Raw genomic sequence first — 21,927 nt, forward strand, 5'->3', positions numbered from 1 at the left:
AAACGGTTACAACATGAAGAACTGGATTCAAAAAGTTGTCAATATTGTGTTATTTGAACCAACTTTGGGGACGAAATTTCTGTAGAAGTTGTCAGATGTTGTTTTCGTGTTGGGATTTGTTTCATTCACATAGTGAACCGCCAGTTTCGTTTGGTATCCCTGTTCAAAGAATTTTTTTTTTTTTTTTACACCAGCTATTGTTTTAGCCTAATTTAAAAGGCCCATATTTGGCTATTTTCTGATCTGTTATAATGTTGTTTCCTCCAGACCTGGAGTTGTGTTTTGTTTCATTCACACATGTTTAATACACAAACTCTGCGTTTTTAGGCTGAGTTCTTCTCTCAAACTAAAAACACTCTTCCACCTTGTGATGTCATCGTGTGGTAATACAGGAAGTGCTCCACTGTGTTACACCTTCACTCGAATCATTTGGATCATTTCAGACTTGGAATTGCCAATTTCTACTGAATGAAAGGTAAAAGGAGCTGTTAACTTGAAACTACCACTTCATGATGTCACAAGGTGGAACAGAGCGTTTTGAGCTTTGGAGATGTAGATAATAATGTAATAATAAGGGGTTACTTAAACATGTGTGAATGAACCACAACACAACTCCAGGTCTGTTTTTGTAGAGCATTACAACATGGTTTAAAGCTCACACAAGTCCATTTTGTATAGTACAGAACCTTTAAAGTGCTTCCCATTGTTGTCAACAGAGGGTGAGAGAGAGTGCACAGACAGTAAAGGAGATTTTTTGAAATATAGATTCATTGTTTTAAGGGTTATGTTTTAGTGGGGAATGTGGAAGTATTATGGGGAGGAACTTTAGGGAAAATTTAGGGAAATTTTGTATTCCATTCAAATGTACTACTATTCAAAGTGTATTTATTTCATTTACACCTCATTTACTGGGCTATAAGAGCCTTATTATCATTATTGTTATTATTATTGAGCATTTAGATATGTGGTTCTTCCTGTGTTTTGAATTTATTTAAAGTTGCACTGCGTAACTTTTCTTTACAGGGAGATGTTTGTGCTTTAGCTGGAATGTCCTCCAGTATGGATTATGCTTAAAACACATTATTTATCTAATTATGGGTGTTTTTATTTCTTTATTTAGAATACCTTGGAAACATGCATTCATGCTGTGAGCTATGTCGCCTCTCCACAAATCTGACCTGTAATGTGGCCTATTGGCATCAGCTATTTGTCTCCGTGGAAATACATACATTTAATGCCATACTGTGGAACATTTCATGTAGTAACAGACCAGACATGGGCAAACTACGGCCCAGGGGCCACACATGGCCCTTTGGGTTTATTAATCCGGGCCGCCGAACGTGACCAAATTATTTTAAAATAGGTAAGGGTAAACCTTGTTCCAAGTTTTTCTGCTGTGTTTTTCTTTAACTGAAATTGAATAAATTAATTATTAATTTAATTAATGCATTTGGAAAACAATTTGTACAATGAGCCTTTCAAATTCATGCTTTGCTACATGTTACAGGCCAAATCTCTAATGTAACATATACATATATCCTGGCCCGGCCCCTGTCAAATTTTAGAACCAAGTGTGGCCCATGTGTTAAAAAGTTTGCCCACCCCTGATCTAGACCATAACTAGACCATAGACTGTATGTATAAATGGACATAGCTAATGTGCTAGCTGCCACGTTCCAAATAAGAAGTGATCATGGGTGCTTCCGGCTCCATCGATTATGGCTCCAATTCACTACATTAGAAAACTATGTCCCCTCTCTCTGTAACTGCTGCTGTCAGACTCACAATTTTGGTCTTAATTGTTCGTTTTAACCCACACTACATGATTCTGGGTTTTTTATTTTATTAATAACAGACAAATGAGGTGCCTTCTTTCCCCGAGGTCACGCCGGCTGGTGTTAACAACAGGTTTGATTGACAGCGTTGCTAAGCGCCCGCTTCCTGCTAAACCAGTGGGTGGGAAGCTTCATTTGACTGGAGCTGAACGCTGTGGGTGACGTCTCACTCACTTAGTCCACTTCTTTATACAGACTATGGATGAGACAAAAGTTACATAGTGCAACTTTAAACATTCCTGTATAGCAAACAAAATCAGAGAGATTGTACTTGATTGTATAACAGCCATTTTTCTGGTGCGTTTGGTTGGTGGTTAGAGAAGGACAGTTAGAGACAGACAATGAACTGTATCCATGTTATAACATATTGATTCATTTTATTTACCTGCATTCACTTATGTAATGTTAATACACGTCAGTCACATTTTCATTGGTTGTGTTCCTGCTCTAGGATGATTTCATCTATGATGATTTGATGATTTCATAGTTCCAGATGGAGGGCGGGGTCTGTAAAACTCTATGGGAGATTCACTGTTTATGAAATCTCCAGACTTCTGCTCCACAAATGTTGAACCTTCTCATTGTTTCGGATCGGCTCCACAAACTCGTCAAATGAATCTCATAACTTAAAGTTCTTTCACCTTCAACAATCACATCTTTAGGATGTGATGTGTGGAATAATGGCTCCACTTTCTGAAGCTGTTGAGTAAAAAAAATATCTGACTTTGTTCATTTACACAGAAAAGATGCTGAACTTTGTGTCAGTTTTAGTTTCATGTGGATAGGCCCAGTGATATTAACCATAAACCAGGTCCACACATCTGCATCTGACACTTACACAGAGAACTCCACCTGAGGACTCTCACCTGTCTCAGCTCAGGTTAAACGTCGTGGACCTCGCACCATCGGCTTACACCTGGAGTCATACACTACCTGGCCAAAAAAAAAAAATCACCACCTGGATTTAACTAAGCAAATAGGTCCGAGCCTCCTGCAGTTGGTCAGGTCTAGGTTCAGCATCAGTCTGTGCTCAAAGAATGAGGTCAGCTGACACCTGAATATACTGAATGACCAGGTTATTCCATCTATGGATTTTTTCTTCCCTGATGACACGGGGCAAATTCCAAGATGACAATGCCAGGATTCATCAGGCTCAAATTGTGACAGAGTGGTTCAGGAGCATGAGACATCATGTTCACACATGGATTGTCCACCACAGAGTCCAGACCTTAACCCCATTGAGAATCTTTGGGATGTGCTGGAGAAGACTTTGTGCAATGGTCAGACTCTACCATCATCAATGTAACAGGTGAAAAATTAACGCAACACTGGATGGAAATAAATCTTGTAACGTTGCAGAAGCAAAATGGAAACAATGACACAGCGAATATGTGCCGTAATCAAAGGTAAAGGCGGAACAACCAAATTTTGGTTTGGGTTTTTTGTGGTGGTGACTTTTTTTTGGCCAGGCAGTGTATTTTGCATGTCCTGACTGACCCTTGGCCCTGTGAACCTTCCATTCTTAAATGTTTAGATTATGGAAAGTTTCTCTGTTACTTCCTTTACCATGCACTGTTAAGACTGATACCATGTTTGTATATCATGTGTGTATCATAATTTGTATAGACTTGTTTTTTTTAGAATATGTAAAGGGAAGGGGGAGGGGGGTATCTCTGTCTTTGATAAGTGACTTCTTGTTCTTGTAGATTTCTGTTTGTCAGCAACACAAACAGCAGATGTTTTTTGTGAAAAAATAAAGACATTTGATATAAACTGCTTTAGAGTTTCTAAATCACAGCAGTAATAATTAGACATTAAACTGTTGAAATAGTCCAATAAAAATTCACATTTTCTTCTACGTATTTGAGCCAAAAGTGTCTCCCCAGTACAGATATATCGTATAAGCAGCACAAAATAAGTCTGCTGTGTGCTGTCTGCATCTGATTATAAAGTGTTTATTGTCAGAGAATCAGGAAGTTAGCATTAGCGTTAGCATGCTAGTCGTGGTTAGCTTTACGGTGACAGCAAAACTCTGATCTGGTCCCTGAGAGTGTATTCCAGCTCAAAATAATAACATCTTCCTGGACACAGAGCCCATATATGAGAAGTTACAGAGTGCACTTTTCCCAGACCAAAAATCCCAGTAGCCTTTTAGCCTTGAGACCCTTTTCCTGCTCAAATATTTATGCCAACTGTCAACGACCTAATTACCGCTCCTCAGGGAACCACTGCAGCTCACCAGGCAGCTCTGTGTTAGCTTAGCCGCTAACAGTATCCACAGTTAGCCATCATGCGCTAACGACCGCTGTGTTTGTTTTCAATTATTCCCGTAAAATGTCAGTTAGCGCGGAGGAGAAGGTCGCCCCCTGGAAAGGCAAGAGGGTTTAATTGGAGTCCCGACCTCCGAGGATTATATTTTATTCATCACAAAATGTCCCATCCGAGATTTGCTTTACCTGAACCGGTCCCAACCAATTTATGTGAAAAGGTGAGATTAACATCTGATAATTGCTCCGGTGAATGGCAGGTTAGCGTTAGCATAAGGAGGCGGAGAGTTTTGAAGGCAATTTGTGCAATGAAAAGTTGTCATATACATCAGACCAAGAAAGTTATAGAGTCCAACTTTGTGGAGAAGATTCTTAAAGTTAAACAAAACAAAACAGAAAGTACTGGCTGCTTTCACAACTGATGCCATAATATGACAAGAAGTATAGAGCTCCTGCACTTGTCATCACACAATCCCAGCATGCACCTCCAAAGCCCACGCTGGCAGTGGTCACGGCAGAGAATCGCCATAGCAACTAATGGCGTCGGCCGTAATCATCATTTAAACTGTCCACAGCAGTAAACCTCACAGGGTTTTATAGTAAAGGTGGAAAGTAAATCAGAGATCCGGACAGTGCATATTTAGGCCTCAATCGACTGTATAATAAATGGACATAGCTAACCTGCTAGCCGCCGCGTTCCATACAGGAAGTGATTATGAGCGCAGTTCCGGCTCCATCGACTCTGAGTCTACTTCACTTTACATGAGAAAACTGTGTCCCCTCTCTCTGTACCTGCTGCTGTGCTACCTGACTCGTCATTTTGGTCTTAAAATGGTCGTATTAACCCGCTCTACATGATCCTGGGGTTTTTATTTCACTATTGTAAAAGCCAAAAGTAAAATCTGTCAACTGGCAAAAAGTTGTAGGAGGGAAGACGTTTCGCCACTCATCAAAGCCACTTCTTTTATGGCTTGGACAAAACACCGAGCCACAAACAAAGTAATGTGTCTACTCCATTCAGAGTAGTGAAGAGTGCAGTGAGTGTTACACTGGAGAAACTAAACAGCCACTCCATAAAAGAATGTGCCAACACCGTCGTGAGAGCTCCTCTGGACCCCAGTCTGCTGTACATGTCCATCTCAAAGACACTAACCACTTCTTTGAAGATAGTAAAGTTCAGATCTGAGCCAGAGAAAAGAAATGGTTTAAGAGGAGTGTTAAAGAAGTTATTTTTGTTAGGAAAGACAAGAGGAGGCCTTAGACATCATCTATCCTCCATCTATAACTCCATCCTCAGACCCAAACAAACAAAGGAAACAAAGAGAACAATAGAGCTAGCCAGGATGCTAATAGATTAGAAACACACCCATTAAGAGTTGAATGACTACACTAAGTACATCTCAGGCACAGTGCACACTTAGTGTAGCTCAATAGACCTGGCCAACAAACAGAAACTGTAAACAACAGCTATTTACAGTTTCAATGCAGTTAGGTCCTCCCTTCAGACAGATGTAAGTGTTCGCAGTAATCTGACCAGAACTGAAGAAGCAGCTTGGATGAGCAGCCAAATGCCTTCACTCCTACAACAATTTGTCCAGTTGACAGATTAAACTTTTGGCTTTTTATCATAGTTCAGACCTGTACGACTGAGAGATTACACAGGCATTCCACTATTGTGTCCGTAAAATAAGATATGAACATAATAACAGGCAAATCAGGTGCCTTCATTCCCCCAAGTCCCACCCGCTAGCTAGCATTAGCAACAGGTTGGATTGACAGCGTTGCTAAGCGCCCACTCCCTGTTAAACCAGCGGTGTGGGTGGTTCATTACCTTCAACAGCCTTGCTCTAGATTGGCTCTTTGGTTGCTATGATACTCGAGGTCAGAAACTCCAATATGGACCTAAATTAGCCCCATAACTGCTTTAGCCTCGATGAGCATCATTTGACTGAAGCTGAACACAGTGGGTGACGTCACACTCACTTAGTCCACTTCTTTATACAGTCCACCAGCACTTGTCTGCACTGCCCGGGGGGCAGGGTCGCTAATGTTTAATCTGATTATTTTTAAGATAAATCATTGTTTACAATTTAAATTTATGACAAAACCTCCAAAAGCCGACTTGATGCCAGGAACTGTAATCACCAAAGAACAGTCACTAGGTCAGAGTAGGAATCAAACCACCAACCCTCCAGATAATGGGAAAAATGTGTAAACTGTTGCTACACTGTTCATTGTAATAATATTCATTCATCTGTTTTTCAGCAGATTTTTAAAAAATGCATGTAACTTTTTTGGAGAGCACATTGTTTGGAGATGTCATTACTTTGCCTCTCATCTCTCATGTTCCGCAGTATGGCATTAAACTTTTAGCTTGCATTTATTGAATTACTGTTTAATTCCCCCCCGTCTCCTCCCCCTCTCTCCTCTCTCCTTCTCGCTGTTTCTCCTCCTCTCTTCCTCCTCATCCTCCCTCTCACTCACGTCTCCTGCTCCTGCCACTCTCCCCTTTCCTACACCCCTCTCTCCTCTCTCCGCCCCCCTCTCTCTCGTATCCTCCCCCTCTCCCCCCCCTCTCTCTCGTCCCCTCTTCGTCTCCTCTCTCCTTCTCCTCCCTCTCTCATCTCCTCCCTTCTCCTCCTCCCTCTCTTTTGTCTCCTCTCCTTCTCCCTCTCTCCCCTCTCCTCCCTCTCCTCCTCTTTCTCCCTCTCCTCCTCCTCCCCTCCTCCTCTCCTCCTCTTCCTCCCCCTCCTCCCTCTCTCCCCTCTCCTCCCCCTCTCCTCCCCCTCTCCTCCCTCTCCTCCTCCCTCTCTCTCGTCTCCTCCCTCTCTCCCCTCTCCTGTCACTCCTCCACTCCCCCCCTCTCCTGCCTCTCCTCCTCTTCCTCCCTCTCCTCCCCCCCTCCCCCCCTCTCCCCCTCCTTCTCCTCCCCCCTCTCCTCCTTTTCCTCCTCTCCTCCTCCTCTCCTCCTCCTCCCCCCCTCTCCCCCCTCTCCTCCTCCTCCTTCTCCTCCTCCTCTCCTCCTTCTCCTCCTCCTCTCCTCCTCTCCTCCTCCTCCCCCCTCTCCTCCTCCTCCTCTCCTCCTTCTCCTCCTCCTCTCCTCCTTCTCCTCCTCCTCCCCCCTCTCCTCCTCCTCTCCTCCTCTCCTCCTCTCTCTCTCTCTCGTCTGAGCTCAGGTGTACTTTCATAATGTCCTAAACTCATTGCGGCTGCAGTGACGTTGGCAGCCATCTTAAATTCACAATCTGACACAGACGAGTGAAAAATAGAACGTCATAAATCCATTTCCACCGAATCCTGAAGTCACATAATTCTGCCAGACTCGGAAACCTCAAACTGAAGAGGGTTTTAAAATAGGGACAAACTGCAAGGAATGAGCTTAAAACAGGACTCATAACACCAAAGTACATTAAGTCCCCTTACTGTAATATTAGTGTTAGTGTGAGCATTAGGACTAAGTTGCCTTGCTGTTCTACTTTCCACCGCCCCGAGGTCAGTGTTCCAGGAACTGATGCAAACATTATTCTGACCTTTGACCTGAGTTGACCCCTCTGGACTTTGGATTCTTCACAAACTCAATTAAAAGAGTAGCAACAGTTTAACTTTTCTCAAACGTATGTTTGAGAAAGTATTTATTTAAAACTCCACAGAGAAGCAGAGATCCATGTGTCATCTGAATCCTGACCAGTTTACAGGAAACACAGGAGACAAGAGAACTTTTAAAGACGAGCTGTGGGACTTTTAAAGAAGAGCAGTGGCACATTTCAAGAGGAGCAGTAGCACTTTTAGACTGTTTGTAATGAGTGATTCAATAATGTAGAAATAGTAATAGTAATAGTAGCAGCATTGGTAGTAACAGCAGCTACTGCTGTATTACAGATAACATACTGTCTTAGGGAAACATGTCCTCTGCATTGGACCTGTCCTTCAGTGTGGTCTGATATGGGTTATCATGGTTCACAGTATCAGTTAGTACCTGTTACAGTTTGAACCCTGTTTGAACTCTGCGTTAAATGCGCTCATCTGGCCAAATAAGAGTCAGGTCTGTGGAGATGCGAGCCCACTCACAGTGAGGACGCGTATTTTAACGCAACCAAAGGAAAAACAAACAAACATTTGAGTCTATTTTTTGGCTAAAAATGAACATACTGTGGCTTTAATATTAAGCGTCATGATTGTGTCACATTTAATCTGCATCAGACTAATGTGTCTATGATTACTCTGTGTTCAGAGGATCAGCTGTCATAAAGTCTGTTTATTTGTTAATACTCCTACTCCTCTTCTCCTCCTCCTCCTCTACTCTTCTCCTCTCCTTCTTCTCTTCTCCGTCTCTCCTCCTCTTCTCCTCTACTCTTCTCCTCCTCTCCTCCTTCTCCTCTCCTTCCATCCTCCTCTCCTCTTCTCTTCCTCTCCTCCTCCTCTTCTGCTCCTCTCCTTCTCTCCTCCTCCTCTCCTCTTCTGTCCACACAGGTGCAGAAATCCCTGTGTTTTTAAAAGCGCTGGATTACACAGCGGGGCCTGGAGCACAGCTGTTTTCAAAGATAATGTGAGGCCATAATCTTAATCCGGACCAGGTTATAATCTTCATCCAACATGTTGTCATGGAGACGATGAAGACGATGGAGCTGTCTGCAGAGGCAGTTTGCTTTGGAAGAGACAGTGTCCAAATGGGATTACATCTGGAGTTTAACCTGAGGCTGACACTGCTGTTATACACTGAAAGAGAGAAGGAGAGAGGAGGAGAGAGGAGTAGAGAGAAAGAGGGAGAGAGAGGGGGAGAGAGGAGAGAGCCTAACTAGGACTAAACCAGGACAAACTGAAGTAGGACTTTGTATAAATGAGAGATAGAGCGATATATCGTTTGGCTGATGTATCGTTTGGCTGATATATCGTTTGGCTGATATATCGTTTGGCTGATGTATCGTTTGGCTGATATATCGTTTGGCTGATATGTCATGTCGCACGGCTCTCTTATGAATTTGTGGTAAAAAAGAGCTTGGGAGGAGTTTGTAGTAAATTTAAATTACATCATTTGGTGAAAATAATCCAAATGGGCTCTAAATATCGACCCTAAGATATCGGCAGAGCTCATCAGCCTCTGGATTCTGAACAATCTTTATCAGCCACGAAAAAACACATATCGACCGATCTCTAGAGTAAACTTCATGTAAGCATAATATATACTTACGACTAAACCAGGACTAAACCAGGACTACACCAGGACTAAACCAGGACTACACCAGGACTAAACCAGGACTAAACCAGGAGTGAACCAGGACTACACCAGGACTAAACCAGGACTGAACAAGGACTAAACCAGGACTGAACCAGGACTAAACCAGGACTAAACCAGGACTAAACCAGGACTACACCAGGACTAAACCAGGACTATGTGAGATAAATGTCTGATTTAATATTTCATATCACAAAATTGTATGATTACTTGTTTTGCCTCCTGTGAGCTCCACTGTGGTATATTTGCTATAAGTACTTTGAACTGCTATGTGTATGTCTGAACTCAGAGAACCAGCTAAGCACACATGCTATGTCCGTGTTGACCCTATGTAAACTCAGAGGGACCTGTTTATGTCGAGACAAACCTAGCTAATCATTAAGAAGATGCGATGTGTCATACCAGTATAAGAGCTCACGTAGGAGAGGTAACCTTTGGGAGATAGTGTCGAATCAGTGTGGATTATCGCCTGTGCTGAAATAAACATCTGGATTGGAATATACACGCGCCTTCTGGATTTTATTCTAGGTGTACTACCAGGGGAAGCTGACAACTACACCAGGACTGAACCAGGACTAAACCAGGACTAAACCAGGACTACACCAGGACTAAACCAGGACTACACCAGGACTGAACCAGGACTAAACCAGCACTAAACCAGGACTAAAGCAGGACTAAACCAGGACTAATCCAGGGCTAAACCCAAATTAAACGTGAACTTAATCCATATGAATGCACTGTCTAAACTAAGACTATACCAGTGACGTGCAGTGAGGTTCATGGCTGGTGAGGCACTGATGTCGTCACAATCAGATGTACAAACATGTAAACCAGGTGTCGGCAAGTGCATTTGGCCCCAGGCCAATTTCTCTCATAGTAAGTGACTTGGGGCCAGAATAAAAAAGAATTTCAAAATAAAAGTTTCAAAGTCCAAAGTATAAAATAGCTCTAATAGTGTGAAATAAAAAAGCAAGCAGGTTTTGTATTGTTTTTATATCCTTATTCTGGTTCCCCAATTTTCAGTGGATTGAAGTCATTAAATTTCTTACCATTTCATACCACTCTGTTTGAAAAGAGCGAGTCTTTCTTCCCGTCGTCTGGAGCAAACCCTTTAGCTCCGGCGTTGGTCTTCCTTTAATTATAACCTCCTGCTTCGACCGAAAGTCCAGTTTAGAAAACTGCTTGAGCTTTAATATGTAATCTTCCTCCATTTAAAAAGTAGGGCCAGACAAGAAGAAAAAAGTGAATGGATTGCTAAACTTGCCTTGCTAACTCTAAATTGTAGCTTGCTGCCACTGTTCTGCTGCCCCATGAGTTGCAAGAATCCCTGGGCTCACAAGTGCCCCCTACCATGAGGCCAGGGGTCTACGCGCCGCACCCAGGGCCTTTTCACAGCCATATAAAGCAGTAGCTGTCACTGCTGAGCCACAGTCCATGTTGAGTCACAAACGGCTGGTACCTCTCCGCACATCTCTTCTCAGTATTTGAACGGTAAAAGTAAAAATTCAGCGATTTTGAATAAAAAAATAATTCAATTTGCAAAGTAAAAAAAAAACAAACAAAAAACTTTATAATACAAATCATTTGATAAATATAACCATTTCATTAATTTTTTCTCTATGATAGGTCACCTGCCTCCCCTGACTGCACGTCACTGGACTATACCAGGACTAAAACAGCACTATTGATACTTTGCATGTATGTCTATGGCAGAATGTTCAGCATTCCATGTTACCATGGAGACACAATGCCGGCATTAGCAAACACAGAAACATGTTTCAAGAGTCAAGAAAATAAATACAAATGGCTTTAATCATCTCATTTTCATTTTCCTGTCATCAATCCAGGCGTTCGTGGTTCTGTTTAGGAGTTTGATTTTACACAAAAAGGTGACAGTGACTGAAAAACTGTTGGCTAATGCTAATGCTATTACTAGCTAGCTTGTGCCTGTAGTGTTATTTGAGAGGGACTTGTTTCACAGCACAGATTAGCTGATATTATAGGTTACTCTTCTAAACTAAAGAACCACATCACTGTAAATAATGAGTGAAGTCCAGTTCTTTTGACAGTTTTATTACCAAGAATACAAAAGTACTACTTTACATTCAGCACTGACTGTAGCACGACCACGTCTCAGGTTTAGCCTAAAACAAACTCACTATCAAAAGATTCAATCCTGCTGTTTTGGTGTCTATAAAAATGTCATGTGTGTGTTTCACGTTTGGCTTTTTGCTCAGACTAAACCTGGAGCTGGCACAGCGGTGGACTGTTCACATCAAACACTTACAAAACATTTATAAAATAACTTCCTCATCTTGAAAAAATTACACTATGACACAGATGTTTAAAATAAAGAGGAAAACACACATTAGACGAGGACTCAGCTCACAGACATCATGTTACACTTAAAGGAGCTGTACGTGACCTGGACCCATGTGTTTGAGTGTGTCTGCTCAGGACAGTGTGGGACAAGCACATCTCCAGGTCAACACAAGTCCTGCATATATTTATAAAACATTTTACTGTCTGAGAATCATGAAGTGCACATTTGCATGCTAGTTGTTGTTAGCTTTTTCTCTGGTCTCTGAGAAAATGCTTCTAAACTCATCGTGGTGAATAATTAAGATGTTCTTAATGCATAAGGTAAATGAGGAATGACTCTGGACCACTGCAAACTGTTTAAAATGAACTAGATCTGTTTTTCATGATTTTAAGATGGTCAAAATCAGGTACAGCTCCTTTAAAATGTAACACGGACAATCTAAAAACACATAAGAGGCTGTTCCACGTTTAACAATGGAAATAACTTAAAATATAAATATTGGAAATAAAGAAATAAATTATCATTTTGACGCATGAGACAATTTCCACAAATCGCACAATGTAACTCATAGAAGTTTATAAAAACAAAAATGAAAAGTTATAGATCTGATAGAATTAAAGATGTGCTGTGTAACCTTTCTGGTGGAGGGTGAAATGTTCCACAGTGACAAGCAGGTGTAGCCACTATACCAGGTCAGATCTGTGGAGAGGTGACCCGCCTCACAGTAAGAATGCATGTTTTTTGTTTGTTTTTTGTTTTTCAGTAATAAAAATACCTCTAAATACATAAATATGTTTAATGTCATATTGTGGGACATTCAAAGCAAAGCAATAACATCTCCATGGAGAAAAGCAGAAAAGTTACACAGTGCATCTTTAAACGGCATTATACTTGGTAGAAATGCAGACGTAGAAGAGCACACACAACATAAGAAAAGCAATCGTCTTAATAAACTGACGTGAACAGTAAAATGTGCTTTAAACCATCACATAATTTCATTAAAAACATATAAAACCCACTGCTGTATGGAGCACAGACAGAAGTGCCACCAAACAGACGCAAATGCCCCTTATCCAAAAGTACACTTTATTTCAGGTATAAAAAAATGCAAAAAAGTCATTGTCAAATCCCTTAAAAAACGTTTTCAGTCTTGATTCGGACGTCCAGGTAGATGTGTCGACTTCCCTTTGAGTTGTCCATTAAACTTGTTTTTCAAAAGGCAGAAATGAGTCTCATGGAGGCGATGTTTCCGAGCTGATGTTCCTCTTTGCTGGGTTGTTTGCGTTAAAACTCCTTGGTTAAGACTGGTCATTTAAATCCATTTTAGCCCGTCCTTTGCATCAAACATTTTGTTTTCTGGCCTGATTCTACAAAGCCCACACTATTCTGCATCTTTTGTCATTAGTCCTGGTGTTAAAGGTCCTGTATTAGGCAGTATTCTGACTTGTAAACTGCTTTGGACACACTTGTCTCAGTATTTCACATTGTTTAACCTAAAGAGGGGGTATTCTGCAAAATACAGTATTTTCAACAATAAAAGGTAACGGTGAGGTTATGTGTTAGCTTTTAATACGCCACATAAGTAAAATACTCCCACTTTAAAATAATGTTCAGCGGTTGTTGTCGCTTTGTCTGGAATGTTCCACAGTATAGCATTGAGCTTCTCAATCTCCAGGGAGGCAAGCGGGTGACACTGAAGCCAGGCCGAGTTACAAGTCAGATTTGTGGGGAGGTGAGCCCCATACAATATATATTTTTTGCGACTAAAACAATTGCTTTAGTTGCAGATTGTTTAAAGTTTAATACCAATGTGTTGATACATGTCATACAAAGGAACAGCATCTCCATGGAGACAAACAGGTTGTGTGCCTCTAAAGAAAAGTATATTCTGCATAACACAGGACCTTTAAAAACAATATTTCCCATTTTTGTCACGAGAGGGTGCTGTCTCCAATATGAAGTACATGTAAATATCTTTCTTGGGCATTTTCAACTTTACTTACTTTTCCTGCTTGTTCCTATTCAACAAAAATGACATTATTTCCATAGAACCTAACTGGATCCTATTAGAACTTCCTATGCTTGTATCATTTAAGCTAACATCACTTCATTGGGGTTAGCTAAAAGCGCTAACCAAACTGTTAGATTTTCAGTTGCTCTCTATGGTCCTACATTATGGCTTTCTAGCAGACTGCATTTTGGTCCGTAACCATCTTTGTTGCATCGATTTGAACTAGTCTTTCTTGTCATCTTTGCATATCCAACATGTACAAAAGACATCAGTTCCTGCTCTTACCAAATGGGGGAGCTGTTTTGCTCCAGCACTCCATACATCTCTGCTAGCTTTTTAAACCGTGGTCCCCAGTCGTTTAGATAGTCGTACTCGTGATCTGCATTTGACGCTCCTGACTGCAGCGAACTTAGTGACTCCGCCACTGATCCCTCTCCCTCGTACGCGTAAGTTTGTAGCGAGTCATACGGCGGTGCACATGGGTCCAAATCTGCCTCTATAAGCTTTGCCAAAACATATCCTTGCACATTTCCGTCTGCAGAGGAAGCAGGTCCGATGACGCAGGTCTGTGGCACGTACCGGGATAGGCTCTGGATTTCCGGGAGCATGTCTTGGCGCAGTTTGGTGTGAGGGTGCACTTCCCGCGGGTTCCACATGGCGGCGATATCGAAGGCCTCGGTGTCTTCTTCTCCGCCGCCTTCGTCATCGTAGCGGACAATGTTCTCGTGGACGTTTTCCTCTTGGTCAGTGAGATACGGCTTCTTACGGTGAGTGCGGAGAGACAGCATCAGGAGAATCAGCACTGAAGGAGAAAGGAGAGAGGGCGGAGTTTAACGTGCCCAGTTTACACACTATTCTGATCTGTTTTAATCACGTTTTCTTATCACAAACAGGCCGGGAGTTGTGTTTTGTTTCATTCACACATGTTTAACACACAAACGCTGCATATTTAGGCTGAGTTCTTCTCTCAAACACAAAACACTCTGTTCCACCTTGTGATGTCACTTGCTAATACTTAAAGTGCTCCACTGTGTTTTTTAACTCCACACACCTTCACTAGAATAATTTGGATTATGTCAGCCATGGAATTGCCAATCTCTAACTAAACTAAAGGTAAAAGAAGCTGTCAACTTTAACTTCATTATCACTTCATGACATCACAAGGTGGAATGGAGCATTTTGAGCTTTGGAGATGTAGACAGACTAATAATGGTCTGTTTTTGAGGAGAGCACAGTGTTAGGACATGGATTAAATCTCATAAGAGTCAGTTTTGTTTAATATAGGACCTTGAAACATTAGGCAGAGAGATTCTGTTTTACAACTCAGTGTTACTTCTTGCATTTTTGTTAGCATTTTTTTAAATTTTTTTTTTTTACGGTCGTCCAGGTCTGATCCATAGCAAAAGACGAAGTTTAAATCTGTCAACTGGACAAATCGTTGTAGGAGTAAAGACGTTTGGCCGCATATTCAGTTCTGGTCAGATAGCTGGTGGACACTGCCTTACATCTATCTAGAGAATTTTCAGACAGTATGAGATTCCTGTCTTTTTCAAACCTACAATCACTTTAAGGCAAAAACCCTAAGGACAAAACCCCGAGCCACAAACAAAGTAATGTGCTCTACTCCATTCAGTGTAGTGAAGAGTGCAGTGAGCGGTAGCTAAAAAGCCACTTCATAAGAGAATGTACCAACACCATCGTGAGAGCTCCTCAGGACACCAGTCTGCTGTACATCTCCATCTCAAAGACACTAACCACTCCTTTGAAGATAGTGAAGTCCAGAGAAAAGAAATGGTTTGAGAAGGGAGTTTTCCTATTTTTGTTAGGAAAGAGAATCCTTCCTTAAACAGGAAGGGGGCCTTAGACGTCATCTATCCCTCATCTATAACTCCATCCTGAGACCCAAACAAATAGAACAATAACAGGGTTGTTAAAGGTTGAATAGGGTAGTTTCAGCTGAAACTGGAGACAACAGCTCTTTACAGTTTCAGTGTAGTTAACCCCTTCCTTCACACAGATATAAGGCAGTGTCCACCAACAATCTGACCAGAACTGAAGAAGCAGCTTGGATGAGCAGCCAAACGTCTTCACTCATACAACGTTTTGTCCAGTTGACAGATTTAAACCTTGTCTTTTGTTATTTTTTTTCTTGTTTTTTTCCACAAAACTGCTACTTGACTGATGTAAAACTATGACAACTACTGACCACAGATACTGTCAACCAAACCAAGTCAGAATTAGAAAAAAACATGAAAACCTGTCGTAAGCACTTTGAGTTTGAGTTTTTTTGTCCAGCTAAAAGTCTTACCCAGCAGTACAAATATGCAGGCGAGGATAGCGATGAGTGCACCGCGGCTCAGGTTAGCGGGAAGAGTGTAGGCCTCCACGTTACAGGACAGAACTGCCCCCTGATGGTCACAGCTGCACACACGGATGGTTAAAGTGGTGGTGCTGCTCTTAACAGGCTCCTCCCCGTCCCAAACTGAGATGGGCAGAAAGAACACCGTCTGGTCCCTTAGAGCCCAACCACTACGACGCGTCAAAATCCAAGCTGAATTATCTGAAAGAGAGAGAGAAATGATTTACTATGACTCCTCTGCTCCTTGGACCCTCTCCTCTGCATCCTCTACTCGAGTAGCATTGACAAAAACCTTTATTTGGAAACTTTATAGTAAAATTACTATACAATTGGTAATATATTGCAAAGAGGTTGTCCCACCAATACAAATGGCATCAATATTTAATTACTCAAGTAAATGTAACTGTTTAGAGCTAGATGTAACTGTTTAGACTCACTGTTAAATACCAACAATATAAGAAGGACCATTAATCTGTATTTAAGACTTCATTAGTTTTGTCAATTGAAGTGATCCAATTAAAAGTCTGATGGCTCTGTGATTGGAGACTAAATTGCATGTAAACATTGAGGCTGTATTGATATGGCATATTGATAAGGCTTATTGATACCTTGGTTGTCTCGCAGGGTGAAGTTGGGGTTGTTCTGGGCTTCTGCAGATAAACTGTAGTGGAATCGATGTCCTCCCTGTGGGTCATCTGGGTCCAGAGCTGTTACTGCCTGAATCAGCTGAAAATACAACATTTCTCAAGTTAATTTGCATTTATAGTAGAATTTGATGATGTCATGCAGAGCAGGGGCCTATTGATACTTTGCAGTGTCACGCATCACGCTCATGTCTCTCTATGGTGGAAGGTTCAGCAGTTACGACCGTGACACAATGCACACATTAATAAACACAGCGTTCGTGGTCCTGTTTAGGAGTTTGATTTTCATCAGAAAGGTGAGAGTGACTGACTGAAAAAGTGTTGGCTAATGCTAGCTAGCTTGTGACTGTACTGTTATGTGAGAGGGACTTTTTTCACAACACAAATCAGTTCACCTGTGGTAGTTCCAACCAAGTCAGTTCTTTCTGGTAATTAGATTGACTAATTAGATTGACGTCTAATAGAGCTCTGACAGAGCAGTGCCTCCAGTTAGCATCACACTGTTAATGACATCAGCTATGGGAGATTCTCTGTTTTGGAAAGACATTTCCAAACTTCTGCTCCACAAATGTCGAACCTTCTCATTATCTGTTTGGGATCGGCTCCACAAACTTGTCATATTAATCCTATGATTTAAAGTCCTTTCACCTGACGTAAATAACCTGTAAATAATTGCACCACATTCTGAGGATACTGTGATAAAATGATTTCATGTATGTGTAATTTCACTGACAGAGGAGACGCTGAACTTTGTGTCAGTTTCTGTTTCATGTGGATAGGTCCACTATTATACAGATATTATCCATAAACCAGGTCCACACATCTGATAACTTCAGAAATCAATAATGATCAGATTTTTGGCATGTAAACACAGCCACTGACCTGGCCGAGGTCTAAGCTCTAAAGATGATAAAAGTATAAATGATATTTTTCATGGTTTCTTCTTATCAGAAGAACATTAAAATCCACAGTTGCAGTGTACCTGTCCAGCCTTGGCGTTTTCACACACGTAGGTCTCCAGATAGTGGCTTAAATTGGGAGCGTTGTCATTCACGTCCAGGACTCTGATGGCCACAGAGACACTGGAGATCTGTGATGGGTTATCTGCACAGAACAAGATGGGTCAGAGAGTTACACACCAGCCTTTGTAAACCATGAAACACTTGTAATGTTTTACTGTAGCGAGTCAGTCAAATCTTCTGTCACTTTAAAGCGCAATCAGTGATGCCTTCAGGGGTCAGTTTTAGCCCCCTTACTCTTGTCGTCATTCCTACCTCTCCCCCTCTTTCCTCTCCTTTACTACTGGTCCATTAGCTCAGACCTGATCTAGCTGCATAATGATTTAACTGAGACTTAATTAGCTTCACTAACGACTTGTTCCCTTCATTGATCACACAGAGGTCGAGCCACAGCCCACACAGTCTGCAGGCTCTGTGTTATAGTCAAAGGTGGCCATCTACGAGCTATCTGAACTTTAGGAAGAAATTACTCTTCTGGGAGTATTTTTATATCACAACTATTGATGATTGACGTCTTGATAAATGTGAGTGAGTAAACTACTGCTCTGCTAATCAGCCTAAGAAAAAATAAATGACAAGTTCTTAATTTAGTTAAACGAAGGTTTAAAGTGTCAGAAAATGTCTTTGAATAATAACAAATCATATGTCTGACAGTGAAGTCACTTTTGTTTACTTTATTTAGCAAGAAACTGTTTATGTTGATGGATATGTTTAAAATGTTTCATATTTTTGCATGTTTTTATCTCAGGGAGCAGTGTGGACTCGAGCAGCTGTGACCACTGTGTGAGGACATCTGCTGAGGACTGCAAAGTTACTCAAGTGAAAATACACCCTGAACTAAAACTACTTCAGATTTAATTAAAATATGAGTATTAATTAGACCGTTGAGGATTCAGCTATAAAATTTAACCTTGGACTCACTTTTAACAGACAGATTTTCAATGTTAGCACATGTTAGCAAGGAGGTTATATGCAACAAAGACACCAGGAGCAGCTAGCATAGCACATTTGTTATTAAAATGATCTAGATCTCTTTAACCTCTTTTAAATAAAATCCAAAATCTGTTTATCTGAAGCTGTATTTTGACTTTTCTTTATACTATCATTCAAATACACTGCCTGGCCCAAAAAAAAGGTCACACACTCTAATGTTTGGTTGTTGCACACATTCACTGTGGCATTATTTTGATTTCGCTTCCATCCACCGTTGCATTAATTTTTCACCAAGATCTTGCATTGATGATGGTAGAGTCTGACCGCTGAACAAAGCCTTCTCCAGCACATGAACCACTCTTTCACAGTTTGATGAATCCTGGCATTGTCGTCTTGGAATATGCCCGTGCCATCAGGGAAGAAAAAATCCATTGATGGAATAACCTGGTCATTCAGTATATTCAGGTGTCACCTGACCTCATTCTTTGAGCACAGACTGATGCTGAACCTAGACCTGACCAACTGCAGGAGGCTCGGACCTATTTGCTTAGTTAAATCCAGGTGGCGACTTTTTTTGTGGCCGGGCAGTGTATCATGTTTACTAGCTACAGTAAATGACAGTGATAAGGAATGAAACTTACTTCTTGCATTTAGGACTTAACATGTATCACAACAAGTTTTAACATGATAAAAATATAACATAAAACAAAATCTTACTTTACTTTGACTCCATTAATCACCTTGAAAATAATAAAGTAAAAAATAAAAATGTATATTGTAATTATAACCAGAAAGGCTTAAAGGTCCATATGACTCTATTTTCTCATCTGATCTAATGTTTCCTCACCACAAACAGACCTGGAGTTGTGTTTTGTTTCATTCACACATGTTTAACACACAAACCCTGCAGATTTAGGCTGAGTTCTTCTCTCAAACAGAAAACACTCTGTTCCACCTTGTGACGTCATCATTCACTGTGGTTCACTGTGTTTTTAAACTCCACACACCTTCACTAGAATCATTTGGATCATTTAATACCTGGAATTGCCAATCTCTACTGAACTAAAGATAAAAGAAGCTTTTAACATGAAAACTACCACTTCATGACATCACAAGGTGGAACAGAGCATTTTGAGCTTTGAAGATGTAGACAGACTAATAAAGACAGAATAATAAAGTGTTACTCAAACATGTGTGAATGAAACAAAACACAACTCCAGGTCTGTTTTGGAGGAGGTAACAGCATTAGAACATGACTTAAGGCTACAAGAGTACATTTTTTAATGCAATAAAGGACCTTTAATTTATATTAGTTAATATTACATGGGCTTTTTAGTGAGTACTGCAGTAATGTATTGCTGGGTTACCCTCCATCGGAAATTATGACATCATCAAATTCTGCGTAAAAGTACTAATACTTCATGTACACGTACTCATCTCCATGGCGAGTACTGTGATGTTGTGCCATCCGATCTCTTCTCGGTCCAGACTCCTCACGGTCATCAGAGCTCCTGTGGTCAGCTCAATGTAGAAGTACTTCTCCAGGTCACTGCCTTTGTCGATAGAGTACCTGAGTATACAAAAATACACACAAAAATATGAAGTAAGGAGTCTAACCCACAACCTCCTTAGATTGAGAGGAGGGGACAGGATAACCACTCTGCCACAGTAAGCCCTTATCTCTCTCAAACACGTTCAGACCCTGTGGAGCTTGTGAAAAGGATTACACGCTTTCACTTTGTCGACATGAGACATTTTAATAGTGTCAGGAGTCTTACGTTTAAGTTTTTATTTGGTTTATTTAAGAACCACCAGAAACACCACTTTAAGTCCCAGTTCCAAAGTATACTGGATCTACACTTTAGTTCAACCCTGATATGTTACCTGTATAGTTCTGGTTTAGGCCAAAGTTAGTCCTGATTTAGACTTGGTTTAGTTCTGGTTTAGATTTTATTTGGATTTGATTTGGACTTGGCTTGAAGTTAGTTTAGTCCTGGTTTGTCCTAATTCAGCCCTGGTTCAGCTATGATTAAATCCCGGTTCAGCCCGGGTTTAGACCTGGAATATACCCATAAGGACCTGTTTAGACCTGGTTTAGTCCTGAGATGGACCTGTTTAGTCCTGGTTCAGTCCTGGTTCAGTCCTGGTTAGGTCTTTGTAGTATTTTCTGAGCTTGTACTTGTGTCACACCTGGGTTACTGTAATATACCAAACATGACATCCCATCAAAAATAATGACTGGACATTGGTTTAACTCATTAGACTTTCTGTCCCCTCTGGGCTCCTGTAGCACCTGCTCCTCTGGGACTGTGGAGTGACTCAATCCACTCATGATTAATGACCCTGTTTAAGATGTGTCTGCAGCTAAAGCAGACGCTAACGAGGAGCTAGCGATTAGAGCAGAGAGGGCAGAATCAACATCTGCTCAGACATTTTAAATCCAGGTGATGGAATTTAAATGAGTTTATTAATATTTTGCTAAAGTCAAGAGTAAACAGCTGATTTATCATAAAGTGCTGCGATTGGATGAGCTGCTGTGGAGTCATGTAACAGTACTGCCATCTGCTGGTAAATATGATTGATTGAAAGCAGAATCACTATGAGAACAAAATTAATAAAACTGTATAAAACTTCTACAGCTTTTGATTCAGTTATAGTACATAAAGTGTGCATTGCTTTTGGGACTGAACCCTGGCACCTGCAATTTAAGTTTTGACCCTTTTGACCCTCATTATACTTCTATCTCCTTTGAGGCCTCATTACTTTGAGTTTTGACTCTCTCTGACCACCATACTTGTAGTTTTGACCCTCTCTGACACCATACTTGTAGTTTTGACCCTCTCAGACCACCATATATGTAGTTTGACCCTCTCTGACCACCATACATGTACTTTGATCCTCTCTGACCACCCTCCATACTCACTTGACCATGTTGTTGGCTGCGTTTGGGTCTCTGGCCTACATAGTCTTGTAATTTTACTTGTAGTTTTCTCCTTTCTAACCGCCATACTTGTAGTTCTATTTCTTCCGAGGCTCTATACTATTATTTTTTTATAGAGTTTTTACCCTCTCAAATTTCCATACTTGTAGTTTTTATCCTCTAAAACCCCCATACTTGTAGTTTTTATCCTAAAACCTCTATACTTGTAGATTTTATCCTCTCAAACCTCCATGCTTGTAGTTTTACTCACTCTGATCCCCAAACTTTGAGTTTTAACCCTCCCAGACATCCGTACTTGTAGTTTTAATCCTTGTTGACCTCCATACTTGTAGTTTTAACCCTTGTTGACCTCCACACTTGTA

The 21,927-nt window shown here is 41.0% G+C and overlaps 2 protein-coding genes across 2 annotated transcripts in view; both read right to left on the reverse strand.

Moving 5' to 3' along the window:
• Positions 1-21,927, reverse strand: part of lsm5 (LSM5 homolog, U6 small nuclear RNA and mRNA degradation associated) — a 160,048-nt gene that overhangs the window by 95,416 nt on the left and 42,705 nt on the right. The window lies entirely within an intron of this gene.
• The window catches only part of LOC117388166 (cadherin-20-like), a 44,686-nt gene continuing 36,709 nt past the window's right edge, over positions 13,951-21,927 (reverse strand). Inside the window, exons 8-12 of the mRNA XM_033985640.2 lie at positions 20,058-20,194; positions 17,655-17,776; positions 16,637-16,754; positions 15,978-16,229; positions 13,951-14,471 (exon numbers count right to left, since the gene is read on the reverse strand). Of these exons, the coding sequence (XP_033841531.1) occupies positions 13,951-14,471; positions 15,978-16,229; positions 16,637-16,754; positions 17,655-17,776; positions 20,058-20,194 (1,150 nt within the window). The remainder of the gene's footprint in view (positions 14,472-15,977; positions 16,230-16,636; positions 16,755-17,654; positions 17,777-20,057; positions 20,195-21,927) is intronic.

Source organism: Periophthalmus magnuspinnatus, chromosome 20 (genome assembly GCF_009829125.3).
Source record: "Periophthalmus magnuspinnatus isolate fPerMag1 chromosome 20, fPerMag1.2.pri, whole genome shotgun sequence".
Taxonomy (NCBI): Eukaryota; Metazoa; Chordata; class Actinopteri; order Gobiiformes; family Gobiidae; genus Periophthalmus; species Periophthalmus magnuspinnatus.